At 35.4% G+C, this 21449-nt stretch overlaps 3 protein-coding genes across 4 annotated transcripts; 1 reads left to right on the top strand and 2 right to left on the bottom strand.

The window, feature by feature from the left end:
* Positions 1 to 2711: 2711 nt before the first annotated feature.
* On the bottom strand, positions 2712 to 4463 carry LOC111367365. 2 transcript variants are annotated; one of them, XM_022988188.1, is made up of 2 exons: positions 4012 to 4463; positions 2712 to 3694 (listed from the first exon to the last, which is right to left on the bottom strand). In XM_022988188.1, exons 1-2 carry the CDS (start codon positions 4172 to 4174, stop codon positions 2961 to 2963), a joined length of 897 nt encoding a protein of 298 aa, XP_022843956.1. In that variant the 5' UTR covers positions 4175 to 4463; the 3' UTR covers positions 2712 to 2960. The 2 variants fall into 2 exon arrangements, with proteins under 2 accessions (XP_022843956.1, XP_022843955.1); XM_022988187.1 differs by having other exon boundaries at positions 2712 to 3757; positions 4012 to 4459.
* A 642-nt stretch (positions 4464 to 5105) lies between these two features.
* On the bottom strand, positions 5106 to 12758 carry LOC111367364 (protein AAR2 homolog). The gene is made up of 13 exons (XM_022988186.1): positions 12622 to 12758; positions 12450 to 12532; positions 12219 to 12276; positions 11417 to 11476; positions 10483 to 10612; positions 9041 to 9264; positions 8854 to 8946; positions 8595 to 8666; positions 7386 to 7418; positions 6503 to 6643; positions 6059 to 6115; positions 5626 to 5721; positions 5106 to 5535 (listed from the first exon to the last, which is right to left on the bottom strand). The coding sequence occupies exons 1-13, from the start codon at positions 12715 to 12717 to the stop codon at positions 5491 to 5493; spliced, it is 1188 nt and encodes a 395-aa protein (XP_022843954.1). The 5' UTR covers positions 12718 to 12758; the 3' UTR covers positions 5106 to 5490.
* Positions 12759 to 12857: 99 nt separating this feature from the next.
* Positions 12858 to 16574, top strand: LOC111367363 (uncharacterized protein KIAA1211 homolog). The gene is made up of 2 exons (XM_022988185.1): positions 12858 to 14325; positions 15794 to 16574. The coding sequence occupies exon 1, from the start codon at positions 12922 to 12924 to the stop codon at positions 14320 to 14322; it is 1401 nt and encodes a 466-aa protein (XP_022843953.1). The 5' UTR covers positions 12858 to 12921; the 3' UTR covers positions 14323 to 14325; positions 15794 to 16574.
* The last annotated feature ends 4875 nt before the right edge of the window (positions 16575 to 21449 follow it).

The following is a 21449-nucleotide window of genomic DNA, read 5'->3' as shown; positions in this document are numbered from 1 at the left end:
ATCGTAGGAATAGGGATCAGGTTCGTGAGCGAGAACAAGACCATGGTCATCATGGTACTCATTCTCTTCCTCGTCGTAAGGAGCGTTTCTTTAGAGACATTAACTTAGATACTCCTACTTTCGATGTTCCTTAGATCATGAAATTTTTACCCAATGGAACACCCTTACACAAGGGAATCGGCTAGTAACTGAGTACATTGCTTAATTTGAGGAATTTCGAGTGAAATGTTATGTCTTTAAGGATGAGACCCTGAAGGTCTAAGAGATGAACCTAGGTGTGAGCTTTTCTTTTGAGGCATCACTACTCTTGATCAAGCTTACTCTTCAACTCGGGACTACGAGTTACTTATTAGTACTCCATATGAAAAGCGCGACCACCATCGTTCTTCCATGTCATTAGCGCCACTTCAACACGAGTCTGTCTTAGAGCCTTCCCTGTCTAGTGTTCCTCCCATTTGGAAAAATAAGTGTAAATGTCGTAATAGTCCAAGGCCCCCTTCTCCTTATAAAAGGCGTATTGACAACCATTCTTCCGTCTCATTAGCTCCACCTCCTCCTGTTAAGTCTCTTCTAAGACCTCTTCCGTCTAATGTTCCTCAAATTTTGGAAAATAAGGGTAAAATTCTTGAAACTCTAGGGACTTCTTCTCACCTGCTATGCATCAGCTGTAAGGACTTTGGCCACATCTCTTCCACATGTCCTAATCGAGCTTTAGTCATAGAAGAACGAAAGGATGTCATAGGAGAGTCGTTAAAAGATCAAATCTATAAACCTAAATTTGAATAATGTGATGACTTGAATGATATTGAGGACACTTCCTTATGTAGTATCAAGACTTTTTCTATGAATCTAAAGGTTGTACCCCTTGTTCCTGATACCCCTTAGTTAAATGTTGCGTGTCATACTCTTTTCCAACCCAAAGGTACGGATGATTTGTGTAATCATATCCTTTTCAAGGAAAATCTTGAGAATTGGGATTTGATCCTTCCAACAATTCAAATTGCATATAACAATTTTGTGTATCAGTTTATCGGTACAAATTCTATCGAAGTTATTCGTGGTTATAAGTCTAGGAAACATTTGGACCTTATTCCAATGTCCCCACATACTAGTATGTCTGCGTCAGCTGAGGCATTTGTATGTCATCTTCATGACTTGCATATTGAGATCAATAAACAATTTGAAGCAAGTAATGCATTATATAAACTTCAAACTGATTTGCATAAGAGAAATTTTGAATTTAATATTGGGGATTATGTTATATTGCAAGTTTGTAGTGCTGGTCCTTTAAAAATTTTAAAGCATGTTGGTTCAAATGCACATGTCATTGTCCTTTCATCACATTTTGGCTACCACTCTGCTTTAAATATTGAGGATTTCATTACTTACAAACACCGTATTACTTCCTTTGATGGTCCATTTCTACCTAACTTTGTGGACCCCCAATTTGACTATATTGATATTTCTACTTTAATACCATCTATCACAGTACACAAAGATAAAATTGATGTTATTTTAAATGAACGTGTTGTATTGATCAATGATGGCAAAATTCAGTACTTCCTTGTTTGTTGGGTAGATCGACGTGCTTCTTATGCTCCTCATTATGTACAATCATGTGAAAATTTTAAAGATGAGGTGCATGAGTATTGGTTATTTGGAGTCTAGTATCAGTACTTGGCTAGAAGGAAAGATCGCCCCCCTTGGTCAGATCGTATTCTTGGGAATAAGCTACAGTTTTCAGTACTATCAATTATGGAATTTCGCTACTTGGTTCGTCGGAAAGATCATCCCCGTGACTTGACTTGAAGCATTTGGAGTATCAGATTGACTGCAGCCTATACTATCCATCAACTCGACAGGGTCGAGTTTTTCTCCCACCCCGGGAGAGTTGATGAGGATATCGGATGACGTTTACTTATTTTATTTAAGTTTTATTTATTTTTTTGGACTATTATTTAAATTTGGACTTGTATGAGCTCGAGCCCAAGCTCGTTAGGGTTGTTTTATTATTTAAACCTATTTTGCATTGTAATATTCAGTTTTGATGATTGAATAATTAAAGGATAGAATGCTTGGGTTGTTGCCTATGGCTTCCTCCTTCTCCCCTTTCCCCTGATTTCTGCTTCTTCTCCGGTTTCTCATCCCATTCTCTCCGATTCTCCCCTCTTTCTTGCTTCTTCTTTCTATTTTTTAATTCGTCCTGCATCAACAGAGCTTGCATTTAAATTGATTTCACCTATTACTGTAGCAAGTGGCAAGTAATTATGTAGATGAATATGCAGTGCGGTTAAGTTATACATATCTTAGAGAATGGGGAGTCCAGCAATTGGGTCAAGTATGATTGAACTTGACCATTAAAACTTCGTTTAACTTGATTTGTTTAGCATTTATGTTTTACCCCCATTCGCTAGTTTAGTATCATTTGGAAAAACAAATTCTCTTATTGGGATCAAACACCTCTTATCAGCAATTTCAAGCTTCAAATCAGAAAAGAAAAACCTTGCACGGTCAACAAGGCATGATGCACTTGGATGCAAGGACCATATTTTTAGTTAGCTTTAGTGTTTCAATCTTTGAATTCCTAATGGAGAGATTCACTGTTTTGACCTCAAATTCTAATCAAATCAGGAAAAACATAAGTTTCATTGCAATCTCCTATGAGCATAACTAATTTCTTTAACCTAGTTTGAAATTGAAATAAAAAACAGTTTGATAGTAAATGCTGATCCTTCCTCAGAAAAGATTTAAACAGGATGGTCACAGTAATCAGCACAGTAAAATTACGATACTGGGAAATCAGTAATTAAATTTAGAAAGCAACGAAGAAACCTTTTGTACACTAGAATCAAAAGTGCAAGCTAGTCAAAACCAACAAGATTTAAGGCTATGAAAGGGTGTTCTAAGGATCAGAGATTACAGCTTATCTTTCTAGACATTCAGAAGCAGCTGCAAGTCAGTCATCGCTTCTGTGCTTTCCTACGTCTCGACTGGGTCTTCTGCCATTTCTTTTTCGGAACAAGTTTGTTCTTTGGCTTTAACTTCAACTCAGGCGAGAACTTATAGTTTGGATCCCTCATACGAGCTTGAATATCCTTAAAAAACTGAATGTTCAATTTCTTAGGCCCACCTTGCCTAAGTTCCTCATATTCTGGTCCTGAGACAATATTCTCGAAAGCTCCAATGAGAATGTCCAAATCACTCATGACTTCCCACACATTAATGTACCGCCCATCCGGCCCTTTCTTTAATTTCTTAAGGGCGTTCTCAACTGCAAGTTTTCGAGCCTGTTTTCCAGGGGACAATTCTTCAGGCTCCTGCTCATCTTTCAATGCTTCAGCGAGTGTCCAATATTTGGGTTTTTCCTCGAACTCGAACAATTTATCTATGTATTCATCACTCTTCTCATTTGGGACAGGTTCTGTAGGAATATCATCGTCGTCATCTCCTTCATCCCCACTCCACAGTGTCTTCTCTTCATCGCTATCTGACCACACGCTGTACAATTCATCACTATCATCAGCGTCAATGCGATCAGAGCGATCTTTGGCCCGCTGCTTTGCTTTCTTAATTTCCTTTTTAAGCTCACTATGACTGTTTTTCTGGGTGTCACTCTCACCTTCACTTCCCGTCCAAAGATGATCCTCTTCATCATCCATTTGTTTTGCCCACTCTTTTCTAAACTCCTTAGCTCCTGGAATTTTACCGCCAAATAAATCATAACTTGAACGCCTATCACGCGCATAAGAACGTGATGCTGCAATCAAACGCTTGCAAATCACTAACCAAAACATAAAGACGACAGCGCATAACTTCACTAGAAATAAGATTGTGGCAGGCAAATGAAAAATTAAAATAAAATTACGAAAAGAGCCCAAATTCTTATTTCTTCCATTAATCAATACAACTGAACGAAAAAAGGAAGATGGTTGTCAATAAACTTCAATGTCTTCTTTGCGTACTTAAAACGAACAGATAGTCTGCAAGAATGGGTAAAAATTGAAGACCTACCTTGTGATAAGAGAAAAGAGCAGCCAATAAATAGGCAATCTCTCGACGTGACATCAGCAAGAGAGAGCGATCTGAAAAGTGCAAATGGATTTTGTTGTTGAGTTTCTGTGACGCTTAAAAGAGATTGAAATAAGGAAAGGCGGGAAGACAGCCTCCGGGCCATGTCTTATGTTACTGATAGCTCAAGGTTGAAGCAGAAATACATACAGTTCTTATTTTTATATGAATTGCTTTGCAAAATATTAATCAATTTAAAAAAAACTTCTTAAACTTCAGAATTTTCAAGCTGGAAATACGTATTTTTACTTTGATAAGGTGAAATGATAAAGATTTTGTTTCTAGATCGACCCAGTTGGTTGCTCGTAATGTTGGGACAATATATTTTACACTGCTCTTTGTTCCATTCAAGGCTTCAATCGAGAAAAAAGAGCAAGAAATACACAAGCTTCAAAGTCACTTACTCAGAACATGTTAATCATCTGTTTGATGCACCAAATTAGGTCGTATAAAAAAATTGATAATATTGATTAAGTCCCCGCTTGATTTAGCAAAAAAAAAAAAATTTTTTTTTTATACAAATCTAATTCAAAAGTAATTTTAACCTCACATTTCATACACTATGAATTCTTATCAACTTTTCAACCATATAATTCATCAATAAGTCTTATAATCTATTAAAAATTTGATTTTTAGCAAAACCTTAGTTAAAAATAAGTACGTAAAAAATAGTTTTATGGTTATCAGACAAGGGCTAAATTGAGTACAATAATTTCTTCATCTGGCAATCATTGTTTGCTAAGAGAATTTGTACCCACATTATCTCTTGTGGATTCTTTCGTACCCCTTCAAAATTTGAATCTAACTCCACCACCTTATAACGAAACATAAGATTTTACAACTGAAGCACTGAGACCTAATTCATTACATTTCACAAGATAATAGAACTTCTTTAGCTTCTACCACTCAAATATTAAAATCTAAGAGTTGAATCGACATCCTTCCCTTAACGGCATTGATTTTGCATCGGTCACATTTGTATAGCTAAACAATTAACAATCCTCTATTGATGCACAGGGATTATAGCCCATCAACTAGACCAAATCTCATGAGAGAGTATTTTGAAGGCAGTTTCTTAAAGCAACGTTCTAATCCAATCCACAGCTTAGAACAATTAACAGGAATCAAAGAGATCATATGCAAGTAAATTACAATACAATGTCTAGTGTTAACCCACAAAAATAAAAAAAAATAAAAAAAATAAAAAAATAAAAAAGAAAAAAAACACCTCTAGCTAATAAAAGATCCTTATTTCACATAATACAGCAAAACCATATTTTCTTCTAAACACAAGGACAGAGCGCGGTGCGGCACAGGGCATTCATTAGGAGGATTCGACTCCAGCAACTTTACGTCATATAAAACATTCTAGTTTTGCTCACTGCAGGCACCATCAAGGATATGATTTGGTTCATGTTGTATTCAAGCAGTCCTTGAATCATCCAACATCTCGACCACTGGAGCGTACTGCAAAAGTTGAAAGATTATATTAAGGAAAACTGGAAAAGGCTACAAGTAAAAACCCCATTAAAATGAACGGCTGCCCAGAATACAAACCTCGTCATCATCTTCAAAGTACATTCCATCTACTGCACTGTTTTCGTTGAATTGCCATCCTAAAGAATCTTCGAGCAGCTCTTTCAGTTTTCTTGTCTTCCAAAAGCAAATAGGCAAAATTTAGTCTTCCACAGACAAATATGTTTGGAAATTGAAGCTAGCACTAGTCCACCCCGGAATAATACCAGTCTTTTGCAACTTACTACATAGCATCATGTTACAATAGAAAGATCAAGAAAAGCCTGAATAATAAAATTACTATTGATATCGATTACCACTTCATTAACACCACAACTTCAGATAATGTTAGGAAGAACTAAATGGGTACTAATTAGTCAGAAATAAATTTATTTTTTTCTCCACTAAGAAATTCTAAAATTGAATTCTGATTCTGTTCAAGGCGAGTCTTAAACAAAGAAGATCTAGAACACACCCAAATCAGGAGGTCTCCATCAACCACTGGAGCTTCCAGTACCAATGAAAAGAAATCCTGCAATAAAAAAAATCCAGACTTGTAAGCACAGTTATGAATTTGCTGCACGACTTACTATTCACCATTCAGCTCCTATCTGTAGAAGGAACTTGAAAGAATCTAAATAGTTCAATAAATAGGTCTTCCCATCTGTAGAAGGAACTTGTAACAATCTATATGGTTGACTTGAATCAATAGGTCTTCACTATTTCTTAAGATGAGGAAACAATTTTTTTGAACCTAGCAAAAAATGTCCACAAAAAACCAGCTCAGGATATCTACAAATTGACAGCCTTTCACCGGAAACAGTATTTTCCCAGTACTCTTGGTTATAGAATTTTCAAATAGCTCAAAATTAATAACAGATAGATGGGCATGTGAATGTCGACTAGTCCATAGAATTACCTTACAAAGACGGTGTAGAAAGCTATCAGAAGATAACCAAGATTCATCCAACAATGCCGTCACTCCTTTGGCTGCAGCGCCAGTATCCTTCCGATGACTTTTTAATCCGTATTTTAACTGATAATAAATGACTTGAATAAACTGTGCAAACATGACAATTTGAAATTCAGTATATGAATAATAACAAAAAGGTTAAAGAGTGCCTTAATGTTTATAATGCTATTAAAATAGATTTTGCAAAAAAAATAAATAAATAAATAAAAGACAGCCAAGAAGTTTATATAAATAGCACAAGACAAGAAAATAAAAATAGTTTCAGTATTGCCCCACCAGGACATCCTTAGACAAATAACAATAAACTAATGCTCTTGATAAAGTCCTAAAAAGCCTAAATTGCTACCAATGCTGAATCTATGAATGAGGGAAAGGGATAGAGAACAAACAGAAAAAAACTAAGGGCCTAGGTGTAACTCGGGAACATTATAATCAAAGACACAATAAAAAAGGTAGATTAGGTTACTGGTGGAAATAGTGCACAAAAAAATTATTCTTTACTACTATTTCCATTTATTACCATGAGCAACCTCACCCACAGTGGGTCAGCTTACACAATAAAGCCAGTATATCAATTCAGTTAATTTGAATGGAAGCTGCAATATTGTAGACAACTAACTGACTGAGAAATGATTCATGGTTTTTGACAACACTGAAAGATCAATTTTCAGGACCTATAGATTGATGGATAAATAACAGTCGATGAGAATTCAGCAAGTTGAGTACTTAATTGACCATTGCTTTAATTAGCCAATGCATCTGAAGCTACCACGATTTGAGTCTAAATAATTCATATAAATAAATGACGGAAACAGTGTGTACAAATTACCTTTGTGAATAGCCGACTCCTGGTATGAAGAGGCTGTAAGGAGAGGAACATTCATGTCAGAATTCGTACAAAATCAAAGTTCTTAGCCTGATTCAGCGATTGCTTTGAAGATCTTCAAATGATTACCATGAGAGGATCTAAATTACCCAGCTGAAGCAACTTATAGAAGAAATTTCAAGTACCGATACGCCGTAAGAAGAAATTTTTCATGCAAAAACAATGAAGTGCTATTTGATGAATGTCTTATAGATATTCATTTACAATCATAGCTTTCAAATGGAAATGCCAGACAGACATAAGGACAGAGAATTCTCATTTTCTGAATCTTAATTCCATCAATAATTTGGAGCATATTAAAATGAATGGTAAAGAAAGAGATACACTTTCCGGATCCAGAATATTTTCCAGAAAAGGTCCCTACCTCAATATATGATCGCATCAACCAAGCCAGTCCACTGATCACAAGTGAATGGAAAATCAAAAGGCTGACTGGCTAGTTCTCGGAAAAACCACATTAAAACCATGACCTCATCTAACTTTTGGAATTGTAAACCTAGGAGAAAATCTAATATGCTGCATTATTTGCATAAAATGGACACCCATGAGCTAAGGTCCACATTAACGATATGACCGTGAACTACTGTGCACAAGCTTATGATTGTATCAGCTTACTGGTTTTATAAAAGAGAATCTAATCAATTAATATTATAACCATGTGTAAACTAACACGTCATTATTTAACCTGTCGAAACTACCATAAGGCCAATGCCACAAGGGTGGGGGCTTCAGGAGTCAAAATCCAAAATTTTCATCTCAATGACAATTATATTGATCTTGGGCAGCATATTGAAAACAACAATAAAAGCCTCGATCGTTTCACCTTCACTTCAAAGATTTACAGTTGAAACTTATTCTAAAATCCAAGTTTCAAATTTCACCACAATACTAGAGCATAAAATAATTTCACAATAATTGAAACTTAACTTTAAGCAGATCCACTTCTATGGACAAGATTCATCACACATTTGAGCTGAGCATTTTCAGATGAGGGAAAAAAAAAAAAAAAGTTTACTCCCAACACTGTCCAGATCTATTTGCATAAAATTAGCTGATAGAATCCCATTCTAACAGTGAGGAACAGTATGAAATTTAGCCCCTTCTATTTGATTGATATACTGAGGAAATTAATCCATATATATTTATACTCACAGCCTCTGTGCAGCCCAGCAAGAGACCAATTAAAAGCTTCCACTGTAGAAATGCTTCAAGTGATTGTCCCATCTGCAAATTTGTGCATAAATTAAATATATGAATTGATGGACTCCATAAAATCCATATGAATGTAGGCGTGCATCAGCTGTGCATTTATATTCTAAACATCTATGTCCTCATGGATGAAAATTTGAAAAAAAAAAAAAAAAAAAAAAAAAAAAAAAAAGAAAAAAAAAAAGAGAGAGCTTATTCCTACCAGAAATGCAATGAATGCAAATTGTAACTCTCCTAGAAGTGAATCTTCGTCACCTTCATATGCTTTTGTCAATGTGGTTTCCAATAGCTGCGTCTGAAAAGATAAGCATAATTTCCCTAAATCAACATGTCTGTCAAACACTATAAACTAAAGACAATTTTAACTAGTAAACCTTGAAATCAAATACCTTATCGAGATTCATAAGAGTAAGATCTTGGCTATTCATTCCCTTATGCTTGACAACACGGGGAATGGGAGTGTAGTAACAACCTCTTTTTTGGGATTTTTCTATTGGTATAGAAAACTTGGTATTTTTCAGCTGTTCAATCAATGCTTTCTCCATTTCTGTTTTAGGAATACTACCAACCATCTCAGATTCACAAGCAATTGTAATTTCGCCTCCAGCAGGTTCTGTAAATCACCAAATGAATATAAATTACAAAAGAAAGAATGAAGGAAAGTTCTCTTAGAAAGGGGCCATGAAGTTACTATCATAATAAGTGCGCCTTTTGAGATATAACAGCATTCAGTGATTCATACAAAGATGATTTTATTTTGGATTACCATTTAAAGAAGATATCATAAGGTCTTTTGGGGGGGGGGGGGGGGGGGGGGAAAATTCCCCCCCCCCCCCCCCCCCCCCAACACCCACGCAAACGTGTTCACATGCCAAGAAGCATTTAGTTTCTCAACGGGCTTACTTCCATTATGTGTCATTTGGCAAATTCACAATCGAAATCAATCAGTTCCCACAGATGTATTATAGTTGTTTCTCCATGTAAGAGAACACATATCCAATATCTTGAAAATTGAAAATGCATGACTCTTTCTTTCCTGCTCATAAATTGTTTATGGAGTTTGGCTAGTAAATCTAGCTTTCACCATTTTACCAAATATCTCTGATGCCAGTGTTATATCACCATGTCCCAAAATAAAATTATGTTTATCAATGAACCTCCTTTGTTATTCCATTTTTTTTGGGCAAGTTACAAAAATAATGGTGACAGATATATAGGTTCAATATGAAGTGTTCAAAGGTCTCTTATGATGCCACCATGGAGATGAGTTCCAAACAACTTTATGCTCAATGACCTGTAACAGTAAGCACTAAGAACTCCTGAAATATACCGAGATGAATGGTACAGTTGATTGCCCAAAATCAAAATATAGACCCCATTTGGCCTCCCATTATTTCACATTATAATTTTTCTTTTATTTTCAACCAGACAATCATACAATCTTTCATAAAATAATATTACACGTAAACCAAAAACTTTTCCTTATTTTTCAACCACATTCTCCAAAAAAATACTATTCTAAAAATTATAATACCAAATGGGGGCATAATGTTATGCTGAAATTATCCCACTTGATTTCTAGTGGTTAATTTTTTGACCTGTTAATTCTTTCATTCTAGTTTATTAAGTTTATAATATTTGACATTTTGCATCCCGTCCACTTGAACAACTTTGATTAGGTAAGATGGGACATTCGAGGTTAGAAAGGAAAAGACAAATCAACTAATGGAAAAATAGTTGGCTCCCATCAGCTAGAACAAACTTAAATTAATGAATGGTACACGTTTACAACAAAAACAAATATTACATTAAATAACAATAAATTGCTAACCAATGCGTTCAATTGTATTCTTGGTGATATAATTAGACAAGCATTTCCATTCCCCATAATGAGTCAGTGTATATGGTCCAAGATTCTTGTCAAATTCTAATCTTTTAACTGCATCTGAGTATCTTTCTTCCTGTATCCAAAGCCAATTAGAAAGCATTACAAACACAGGTCAGATAAAGTAGTTTGATGGTAGACATGATTGTCCAGAAGCGGGTGCTACATCCAAGAAAGATACTGAATTACATTTCAAGATGTCAACATGACAGTCGTCAAACATGGGATAGTGAATGTAGCATATTGACCTACAAATTAGAGACAACAATATTTGTGTCTACAGACCTGGTAAATTCATCCACAAGATAGCTTATTGCAATCAAACCAAAAATGTGCTGGTTCCTTTTTCTCGGAAGTCTGAACATGCAGTTATTAAGCATTCATGCAATTGCAATGAAATGTTTCTCAACAAAAGGTGAGTTTTGTCCAAAAGCAGAAGAAACAGCGCTCCGGTATTAGCATAAGATAATTTCGGTGCTTAAAAACACTTGATATTCAAGTCTACAGTCCCAGAGATATGTTGGCTCAACTTAGCCACTATATGAGTTCTGTGTAATTTTTGTTGTGAGATAAAAACCAGAAAACTAGCCTTAAAAATAAAACGAAAGGGAAAAACTTATGATTTCATAAACACGAAGAGACAAACCTATAACTTTATAAATTTCTACTTAAATCAGGAGAATATGTTCTCACATAGGCATTATTAGTGCTTTGCATTAACAATCACTAGTTCTATGAATAAGTAATAAACTTTTATAGCTTGAAGCATAAAATTTTAATATATGGGACCACATATCAGAAGGGGTACTTCTAGTCATAGCAGATCAGCATTCATTTGCAGCATGTAGCGAAAACCAAACAAGGTTATCAAAATGCAAACCTCTTCTTCACACAATTTGACAAGATGCTCTTCCTCTTGATCCCATTTCCGAACAATGACCTGTCACAACATATTAACATATACAGTAGGTTAATTTTATAAGGATAATTTTCCATCACACAAGAAAGTAATCAGTTGTAATTTCATGTGTTGAACAAGTGAAGAAACAAAGCCGTACAAAAGTGATCGCTGATAGGTTTAGTGAACAAGTGGATAAAAAAGGTAACTGAAAATCTGAAACAATCAGCAACTTTAACTCAACTGAACTCAACAAAGCTTTATGCATAAATTCTCAATAGCAATGGAGTAAAAGGTAATCATCAAACTGCCTTCACACCCAATTCATTCCTTGTATTATTTTTCTCCAGACGGCAAAACTTCAGTAAGAGCATTTCTTTGATGCCCTACTAAGAGTATCCAACTTGAATAGTCCTTATGAAAGGTTTTATCATCCCTGCAAATTGCTCCTTGAATGGCAGAGGAAATGTTAACAAGACAGTCGACATACTTTTGTCCCAAGTAACGCTTAAGGTTGTCTACAAATGGGTATATAAAATTGACACACAAGTACAAGAACCTTCACAAGGAGACGATAGTAAATGCAGGAAAGGGGGGAATATCTGACAGTAAACTAGAATACAGATGTCATGTGTAATAAAAGAGAGCCATCATACTAGATAGAAAAGGAACAAACATGTATACATACAGCATAACAAGTATGTTTTATCTCAAGATTACAAGTGAAGAACAGCATTAGAAACATAAGAGGAAAATGAAGGAAGGTGCAATAACGCCCACGTACCTGTGACGGGCTGGTATCAACAAAAAAACCAATAATTGGAGAAAACTCACTGCCGTCCCTGCAGAAACAAGCATGCAGTATCAAATAATGACTCCGCATTGATCAGAAAAAAAAACTTAGTTATATCATATAAAATGATTTCAGTGGGGTAAACTGTTAAAATGTAATTCTCGCATCAAAATTACCGGCATCTTCTACAAAAAATACCAAGTATTCGAGATTAAAAGCTACCTGTTAGATGAACTGTAGTAAATGAAGTGAACTCCAGGAGGAATCATCTTGATACCTTTAAAATGAGGTCCCGTAGAGAACATCTGCATCGTCATTTCCTCTCACATCGAATTGTTGTAAATATATACTAACGAGAGTGAAAATAGAGAAACCGTTATAACTATGTACATACCTGAGTGTCGATGCCAACGAGAGTGTACTGAGGAACGTCGAGAAGAAGAAGAGTGGTGCCATGCCTCACCAGTTCTAAGGCGGTTTCTGGGTCCATCGATAATAGTTTGGGGTTATGCTTTCTTCTCTGAATTTTCCAACTTACATAAAGTAATTTATTTGTTTAAAGGGAGGGTAATTTTGTCTTTTCACAGTATCATTAGGGACCTATTATGCCCATTTTTTCAAATGTTGGAGATATCTGACGCTAATTTTAAAGATTAGAGGTAATCCCTACTTTTTTAAAAGGTTGGAACCAAGTATGCTATTATCCCAAAATTTATTTGGTAATTGGTATGAAGAAAGTGAACAGTGGACCCACATTTCATTGTCCGAATCCGCCACTCGGCACTCGCCCTTTGCCTTTGGCCTTTCGCATCCCAAAAAATTTTCCGACACCCCTCCACTCCAATCTCCGAAATTCCCTGACTTTTCGTCAACTGAATCTCCGGCCCCAAAAAAGATGAAGCGCAAGAAATGGTCAGAACTTGAAGAGCAGACTTTACTATCAAAATATTCCGACCTCCTTAATTCAGGGACACTAACCAAGCTGAAAACCCGGGAGAAGAAGTTCAAGCCCATAGCGGACCACGTGAACTCCCTGCACCATCTACAGGACCCAATAAGCTACCCCTTCAAGTGGTCCTGGCGTGATGTTTCGATTAAAGTGCAGAATATGAGGCATCAGTACTTGGGTGTGAAGCAGAAGATTAGGATTTCGAATAATGAGTTTAACTGGGGTGATGGAGAAATTCATTGGGAAAATTTCTTGAAGTATAAAGAAGTGTTTGGTGACATTGAGTTATCTGATATTGCTAATACTAATAACAATACTAGGCAAAAATTTGGGGGTGAGGGTATTTCTGATATTCTTGGTGAGGGGGGTGTGATGGGATTGGGGTATGGGATAGATAGTGAAGGGATGGAGGATGATGAAGAGGAAGATGAAGAAGAAGAGGGTGACGAGGAGGAGAGAGAGCAGAGAGACGAAGATTTAAGGGGTGAGGAAAGGGCAAAAGAGGAAAATGACGATTTAGGCTTTGAAGGAAGGAGGAAGTTGAAGAAGAGGTTTAAGGGGAAGAGATTAAGTATGGTGGGTGCTAAAGTTTTGGAATTGAAGGATGTGCTTTTGCGGAGGGAAGATAAACGGAGAGAACGAGAATGGTGTAAAGAAGAAAGGTTGATGGAAAATGAGAAAGCTCAGAAGGATAGGGGAATGCAGAGAGAAAAGCGGATAAAAGAGAGGGAAGAGGAGATTGATGAAAAGGAAATAGAATTGGAAGAAAGGCAGCTAACGTGGGCGAAAAGGGAACTTGAGAAAAGGCTGAGGTTAGAAAGGGAATTTGATGAGGAGAAGAGGAGGCGAATGAAGCTCGAGGAGAAGTGGGAGGAGGAAGAGGTGGAATGGAGGGAGAGAATGGTCGGAATGCAGATTGAACACGAGAAACAGATGATGCAAATGCATGCTGATGCTTGCCAAAATCAATTGCAGATTCTGGGGGTTATGGCTCGGCTTGTGTGTCAATTTTTTGGGTCGGTGAATGATGGTTTAGGTGGTGGATTGGGGCCTTTGCCACCTCAAGTATTGCAGAATATGCAGCATCCAGGAGGCTTGGGGGATAATGGAAAGCCAGATGCTACCTCACCTTCTGAATTTTTGTAGCATGTAAATCGTTCCCTTTGATCTTATGCTGAAGCTCAAGATGAGATGCTTCGCTTGATTTATTTTCATGTCTATCATATTTATGTATGTTAATGAAAATTCTTCGCCAAAACTTAATAAATCTATTAGTCTTCTTTTAAACTGATATTTACTCCATTATATTGGAACCTTTAATGTTTATTCACTACATCTTTGGTGTTATTTTCTACTGAATGATGCTTAATGTGTACAATGCAGCAAAATGTGATATAATCAGAAATCAATTATATAGTTTCATGTTTGTGTTATCTACCCTGGGATGAGCATCAATAATAAATTGCATTGTGTATTGATTGCATAACTGTAAATTATGAGGTCTGGTTCAGAACAAAGTCCCATGGATTATGAATACTTGGTGCAATGTACATTGGTATTGCTACCGAGAAAGTGCATAGGAACAATGTATGTAATGCTTAAGAGTTGTTAACTGGAACCTGCATCTTCCACAGAACTTGTTAGGCATGTGGTTTTGCAGAGAATATTGATTGGTGAAAAATATGGATGTGAGAGGGAAATTGGAGGACCAGAGCAACTTATCTTCTACATTGAAGTGGTCTGTTGAATGGTGTAATGAATATTTTGGAAGAATTCTCTAAATTTAGTGGTATAAATCTGGGGGATGCTATCAGAGCCATTAAGTATTTCGGTTTAAAAGAGGGATTTATATAGTATTTCGGTTTAAAAGAGGGATTTATATAGCTGATACGATGTTTGTAGTTGTTCGAATTTTTTTTACAAGGTGTAAGTTATAGAGGGGGGAAGTTCAAGATTGGGATATTGACTGGACTACTTTTGAGTTTTATCAATGGAGATTCAATAATTACAAAGCAACTAAATTAGGATGTTCTTAACCTGTTAATACTATGTTCTGCTTCCTGAGACAGAGAATAGTTTCCTTGCAAGTTGATCATAATCTGATCCCCAATGAAAGCCTCTTTCTTTATATGGACAGCTGGTAGAGCTGCGTTTTTTATTGAGGAATTTATAATACATGAAGGGGCAGAAGAATATTTCAAGTTGGCATTTCACTTGTAAAGATGAACAGGAAGAGTGTTGATAATCTTTTACCATACTGTAGTATGTGGATAAATTTTTTTCTTAAAAGACTAAATTGTGTGTTAATCTTAGGATGTCAGCATATCTACCTGTTGTATATGGGTTTTCCCCTTCTTTTGAATGAATTAACTAGATAATGAAATATAAACAAAAATTTTGTTGTTGGATATAAGAATTTATTATGTTAGAAAGCCAAGTTCGTTCCCATGGTCCTGCTTCTTGTGAAAATTTTCAACCAAGGGAATGTCTTTTGGATTTCAGAAGTCTAAGGGCACTGCCAGAAATTAGTGTAGTATGTTAGATGATGGAAATTCTTGCCTGACTACTGTTTGTGAAACTTTGCTCAATACTGTGCCATCTATGTTTATACTTGAAGGTCGAAGTACTGGAATTGTTGCAAGTAAATTCTTCAAAACCCAAGTTCTGTGGCCAGTGGACGTGATTAACCAAGAGCTTGACATTGATCTTTTGGATGACTCTACATTTCCTTCCACTTGCAGCATGTTTGGCTGAGCTCAAAACTTTCTTAAACTTGGCCTATGTTTGGAGTTCAAAATGCTTCAGTTGGAGTAGGAAATAAATTAAAAGCTTCTGAATTGGAAGTTCTTCTATATCCGTATATTGATCTTCTAACTCACCAGCAACAGCTACATCATGCAACCACTTTTTAGTGCAACGAAGTTACTTCTCCAACCCTGTAGAAATTGATTTTCTCTTGAAGAGGGGTGTCTGGATTGAATGAGCTACTGGTTTCTTAGTGCAACGAAGTTACTTCTCCAACCCTGTGGAAATTGATTTTCTCTTGAAGAGGGGTGTCTGGATTGAATGAGCTACTGGTTTCTGACATTTCGGTCGGTTGAAGAGCTAGTTGGAGAAGTAGAATAATGGGAGAAAGCTTTTACAAAGCAAAAGCTGCTTTAGATTACATCAAAAATCCTTGTGCGCCAAATGCCCGAATCAGACTTTTCTCATCTAATAGGATTATGCCCTGAAGACAAGAAGGATGCAACATGTTTTCACTCATTTTTCGATGCCAGATGATTTAAGAAATTTCAATACTAAGAATTTTTTAGATGATTCCGCGTTGTTAATTTACTGTTGATAGAAGTGAAGTATATAGAGATGTAATTTTCGTCAAATAATTATTTATCATTTGTAACGGTACTATTCCCTTCGTGTAAAATAATATTCAGTTTGTTTAGTAAATTATGATGATTAATGTTCAATTTGGTTGGTTGATACTATCGAGGGAGTTTGTCCAGTTTGCTGTGTTGGGTAAAAGAAATTATAGGTTTTACCTACTCTATACTGATTAAGACATGTCAAAACAAATTTTGGGTAATCATATCCGTAGGAAAAGAAAAAATTGTGTCGACGTCGGTGTATACGCTCCTCACACAAAGGGGTCCACGCTTTCTTTTTTATTAAGCTTGGGCCCCTTCCTCATGTGAGGGGCATGTACACCGACTTGTCAACAATGGTGTACAAATGGCAAAATGAGGAAAAGAAATGACTGAGCACACATTTTAGGATAGTCCATTAGCTTAATTATTTCATATTGAATTAAACTTTTTTGTCAGAAAGAAAATGTCACCCTTGTTGACAAATATTGACATGGGTGAATAAAAGAAGAGTTTTACTAGATTAACACTTACGTGACTTCCTGGTTGATAGAATTGCCAAATGGCAAATCACCATTGGTTGGTTCTTTCCACCAACCAACACAGAATTGTCAAGTGACAATTAGGTCACCCAGAATGTCATTTTGTTGGTTAAAAGTAGCAAAATTTATAAAGGAAGGCCACAAAATTCTTGCCCCCCCCCCCAAAAAAAAACGGAATTTTTGAGAGATCTGTCAAGTAGCATAGTAGGATTGATTTCATATTATCTCTGATGGCTTAGCATGATAGGGGATATCACAGAGAGCTTGTTCTTGAGTCTCCGTGTATTGTAGTGAAAAATTACATTTCATGAGTCATAATCATACTCATCATCATATGTCGATTATAGTATTTCTTCAGCAGGTGATCACTTTCGAATTCGCTAATGAACAGAGATGATCTTGTAAATTTATAACGGAATCCTAAATTCGAAAAGTCTCTAGTTTCGTCATCATTTTCATGAATGTATCCAAAAGCATATCTGGAAAATTCCTATCCTTGGGTTGAAATCCGTTCTGACATCACTTGCACCCGCCACCTTCAATGCATATGGTAAAGTAGCCTTTTATTAGTACCACACTTTTCCGTCTCCAATCCCCATCTTTAAAATCATCTTCAATCAATAGTTGAATGAATTTATTGTTCGATGTCTTTTCATGATCAAACTCAGACCTAAACCTACTCCATCAATGGTTTTATGCCTCCTCTTACATGTTGCTTAGGTATACAAGGATTTACTTGACTCCCACCTACTTGGTTGATCGAGTCAATCTCTACTTTTATCTATTTGTTGACCTAGTAACTTTGAAGAAAATCGCCAATAATACTTATCAAAAAGTCATCCAGTCATTATAACATTAAAAAAATTTCCATTTCCGTGGAAAATTTGTAATGTAACAAATCATTGTCATGTGATGCTCATATATGAAGGCCATTACAAGTTTATTTTGTGTGTTTAAATCAAAGAAGACGTGCAAACACATGACCATGTTCCTTTGCTTCAAATTTCTTTTCTCGTAAAGCAAGTTTAACATCTTACTTTTAAAAAAAAAAAATTCAAAGCTTATGCTAATAAATAAGTCTAAAGTTACTTTTAAGCACATCCATGCTTAATACCTATGGGGTAATTTAGCTAGTTTGGAACGTATGTATTATGTAATTAAAATGGAATAAATTAACGCTCAATGAATGTCTACTGTTTTTATTTGTATTTTTCTTTGGTTACATGTTAAATTAACGTCTAACTAAGAATTTGTACGTGATTGTAAGGTTTCAAATCATAAATTCACTTCATTTTGGTCCATAGATTTTACGTTTTAGACTATGCCACAGTATTCAGTTAAAGTCAAAAATTAATTTTAATTACACATTCATAACTACTAATCATTATTATTCACACATTTCATAGATCTAACGCTATTAATCTTATTATTCGTCTCTATAAATCATTTATAACGTAAGTGACATATTATCAAAAACCTAGGTAAAACATAAAATAGACTTTAAAGGTAACGTAGTTAGACTTTCACATAAATGTGCAATAAAATACGCTTATCCCTTTGGGAGATGGAGAGTGCTCTTTATTTTCCCTAAACCGTCAAGTGTTGAATTTAATTCCTTACTATTTTATTTTGTGTGTTTAAATCAAAGAAGACGTGCAAACACATGACCATGTTCCTTTGCTTCAAATTTCTTTTCTCGTAAAGCAAATTTAACATCTTACTTTTAAAAAAAAAAAATTCAAAGCTTATGCTAATAAATAAGTCTAAAGTTACTTTTAAGCACATCCATGCTTAATACCTATGGGGTAATTTAGCTAGTTTGGAACGTATGTATTATGTAATTAAAATGAAATAAATTAACGCTCAATTAATGTCTTGTGTTTTTATTTGTATTTTTCTTTGGTTACATGTTAAATTAACATCTAACTAAGAATTTGTACGTGATTGTAGGTTTCAAATCATAAATTCACTTCATTTTGGTCCATAGATTTTACGTTTTAGACTATGCCACAGTATTCAGTTAAAGTCAAACATTAATTTCAACTACACATTCATAACTACTAATCATTATTATCCACACATTTTATAGATCTAACGCTATTAATCTTATTATTTGTCTCTATAAATCATTTAACGTAAGTGACATATTATCAAAAATCTAGGTAAATCATAAAATAGACTTAAAAGATAACGTAGTTAGACTTTCACATAAATGTGCAATAAAATACACTTATCCCTTTGGGAGATGGAGAGTGCTCTTTATTTGCCCTAAACCGTCAAGTGTTGAATTTAACTCCTTACTACTTTCAAACTAACTATTTGATAGAGATCTCGTATACTTAATAGACAATCCTATTTTAAGATAATCATTAACATAAACCATAATTATGAAAGAGAAAATTTGACATAATTCTATTATATTCTCTTTTAGTTCAACATTTACGTTTCTTTGCTAAAGATTGAAATGGTAACCAAGTGAAGTTAAAAAATAAAAATAAAAGGCTCTCTAGGGTTTGACTGAGAAGGATGACATTAATTTAAGGATTTATTTTATTCTTTTTACAGTAATTACAGGAAATCTTCACACTGTCCAGACAAGAACATGCAGAATCCATGCAAACTTGTGGCATATATATAAAAAAGGGAAAAAGGACTAAAACGGGAACTATTGATTAATTACCTGAGAGAATCGGCATATATTCATATCACCCACAGAATCACAGATCGGAGTCTGCAAAAGTTCTCTTGTGGAAGCTGCCACTTTTAATTTACAAGAAAACTGAAAATTAAAGATTTCGGACCAACCAAAGATCTTGCACCATAAAACAGTGTATAATCCTTGTGTATATATATATGGAAACGAAATTACTTCATATACAACCCTAGTTCGTGTATATACAGCGCTCCGAAACCCTAAATTTCTCTCTCTATGTGTGTATATATATATATACTATATTCTCTTTTAGTTCAACATTTACGTTTCTTTGCTAAAGATTGAAATGGTAACCAAGTGAAGTTAAAAAATAAAAATAAAAATAAAAGGCTCTCTAGGGTTTGACTGAGGAGGATGACATTAATTTAAGGATTTATTTTATTCTTTTTATAGTAATTACAGGAAATCTTCACACTGTCCAGACAAGAACATGCAGAATCCATGCAAACTTGTGGCATATATATAAAAAAGGGAAAAAGGACTAAAACGGGAACTATTGATTAATTACCTGAGAGAATCCGCATATATTCATATCACCCACAGAATCACAGATCGGAGTCTGCAGAATAAAAGTTCTCTTGTGGAAGCTGCCACTTTAAATTTACAAGAAAACTGAAAATTAAAGATTTCGGACCAACCGAAGATCTTGCACCATAAAACAGTGTATAATCCTTGTGTATATATATATATGGAAACGAAATTACTTCATATACAACCCTAGTTCGTGTATATACAGCGCTCCGAAACCCTAAATTTCTCTCTCTCTATGTGTGTGTATATATATATACACAAATATGTGTGTATATCTCTGTTTTTCATAGTTCGTCGGTCATATCTTTCTTACAATGGCTAGCGATTATGGCCAAAAACTTGCCTCTATGATTCTGTTTTCAGTATTATTTCTGGGAATGGTGAAATCCTCTCATTCATGTCCTTCCTGCTACCGGGCACCACCAAATGCTCCGCCGCCGCCGCCGACGGTGATGGGACAGTCACCACCACCGCCCTGTTTAGAGCCACATTCGCCTTCATCATCCTACCCACCTAATACTTTTCCTCCTCCAGCATATGTTAACCCTCCACCGGTCCCCGAGAACAATCCTATCCCTCCACCGGGATCCACCGGAAACAATCCCATTCCTCCACCGCCGACTCCTTTTCTACCCTACTATCCCTGGTTTTACCTTAATCCTCCGGGCGTACCATGTAGACACTGTTCAGCGGCAACAATTCTCCCGCAATCCGCACTCTGGGTTTCAAGGTTGATGTTTCCACTTTTGTTCTGGTTTCTCCTTAATTAAAGTGATCATTTGGATTACTTAATTATTGCATGGTTCGATCTATCGGTTTTTGTCAAGCTAGGCGTTTGGATTATAGGATAGCAAATTTTAAATTCTGTTATTAATCTCATGAGTTTTGGATTATACCTATTGGAATTTATTGAGTCCATTTTTTTTGTCTTTATAAACTTTCCATCAATACTTCTGCAAGCTACAATGTTAGATTTTCTTCATTAAAATGTTGTACCAAGTAGCATAATAGAAGCAATATTTTCCCTTTGTCTCTTATTTTCTTAGAAACAATTAAATAAAGATTTACTTAGTAGAAAACCATGAGTTTGGTGAATAAAATTCGTAACTAGAGAAAGTTTACATC

This window comes from Olea europaea, chromosome 18, assembly GCF_002742605.1.
Source record: "Olea europaea var. sylvestris chromosome 18, O_europaea_v1, whole genome shotgun sequence".
NCBI lineage: Eukaryota > Viridiplantae > Streptophyta > Magnoliopsida > Lamiales > Oleaceae > Olea > Olea europaea.
The sequence above is the reverse complement of the archived record's forward strand: the minus strand, read 5'-3'. Positions and strand labels throughout refer to the sequence as shown.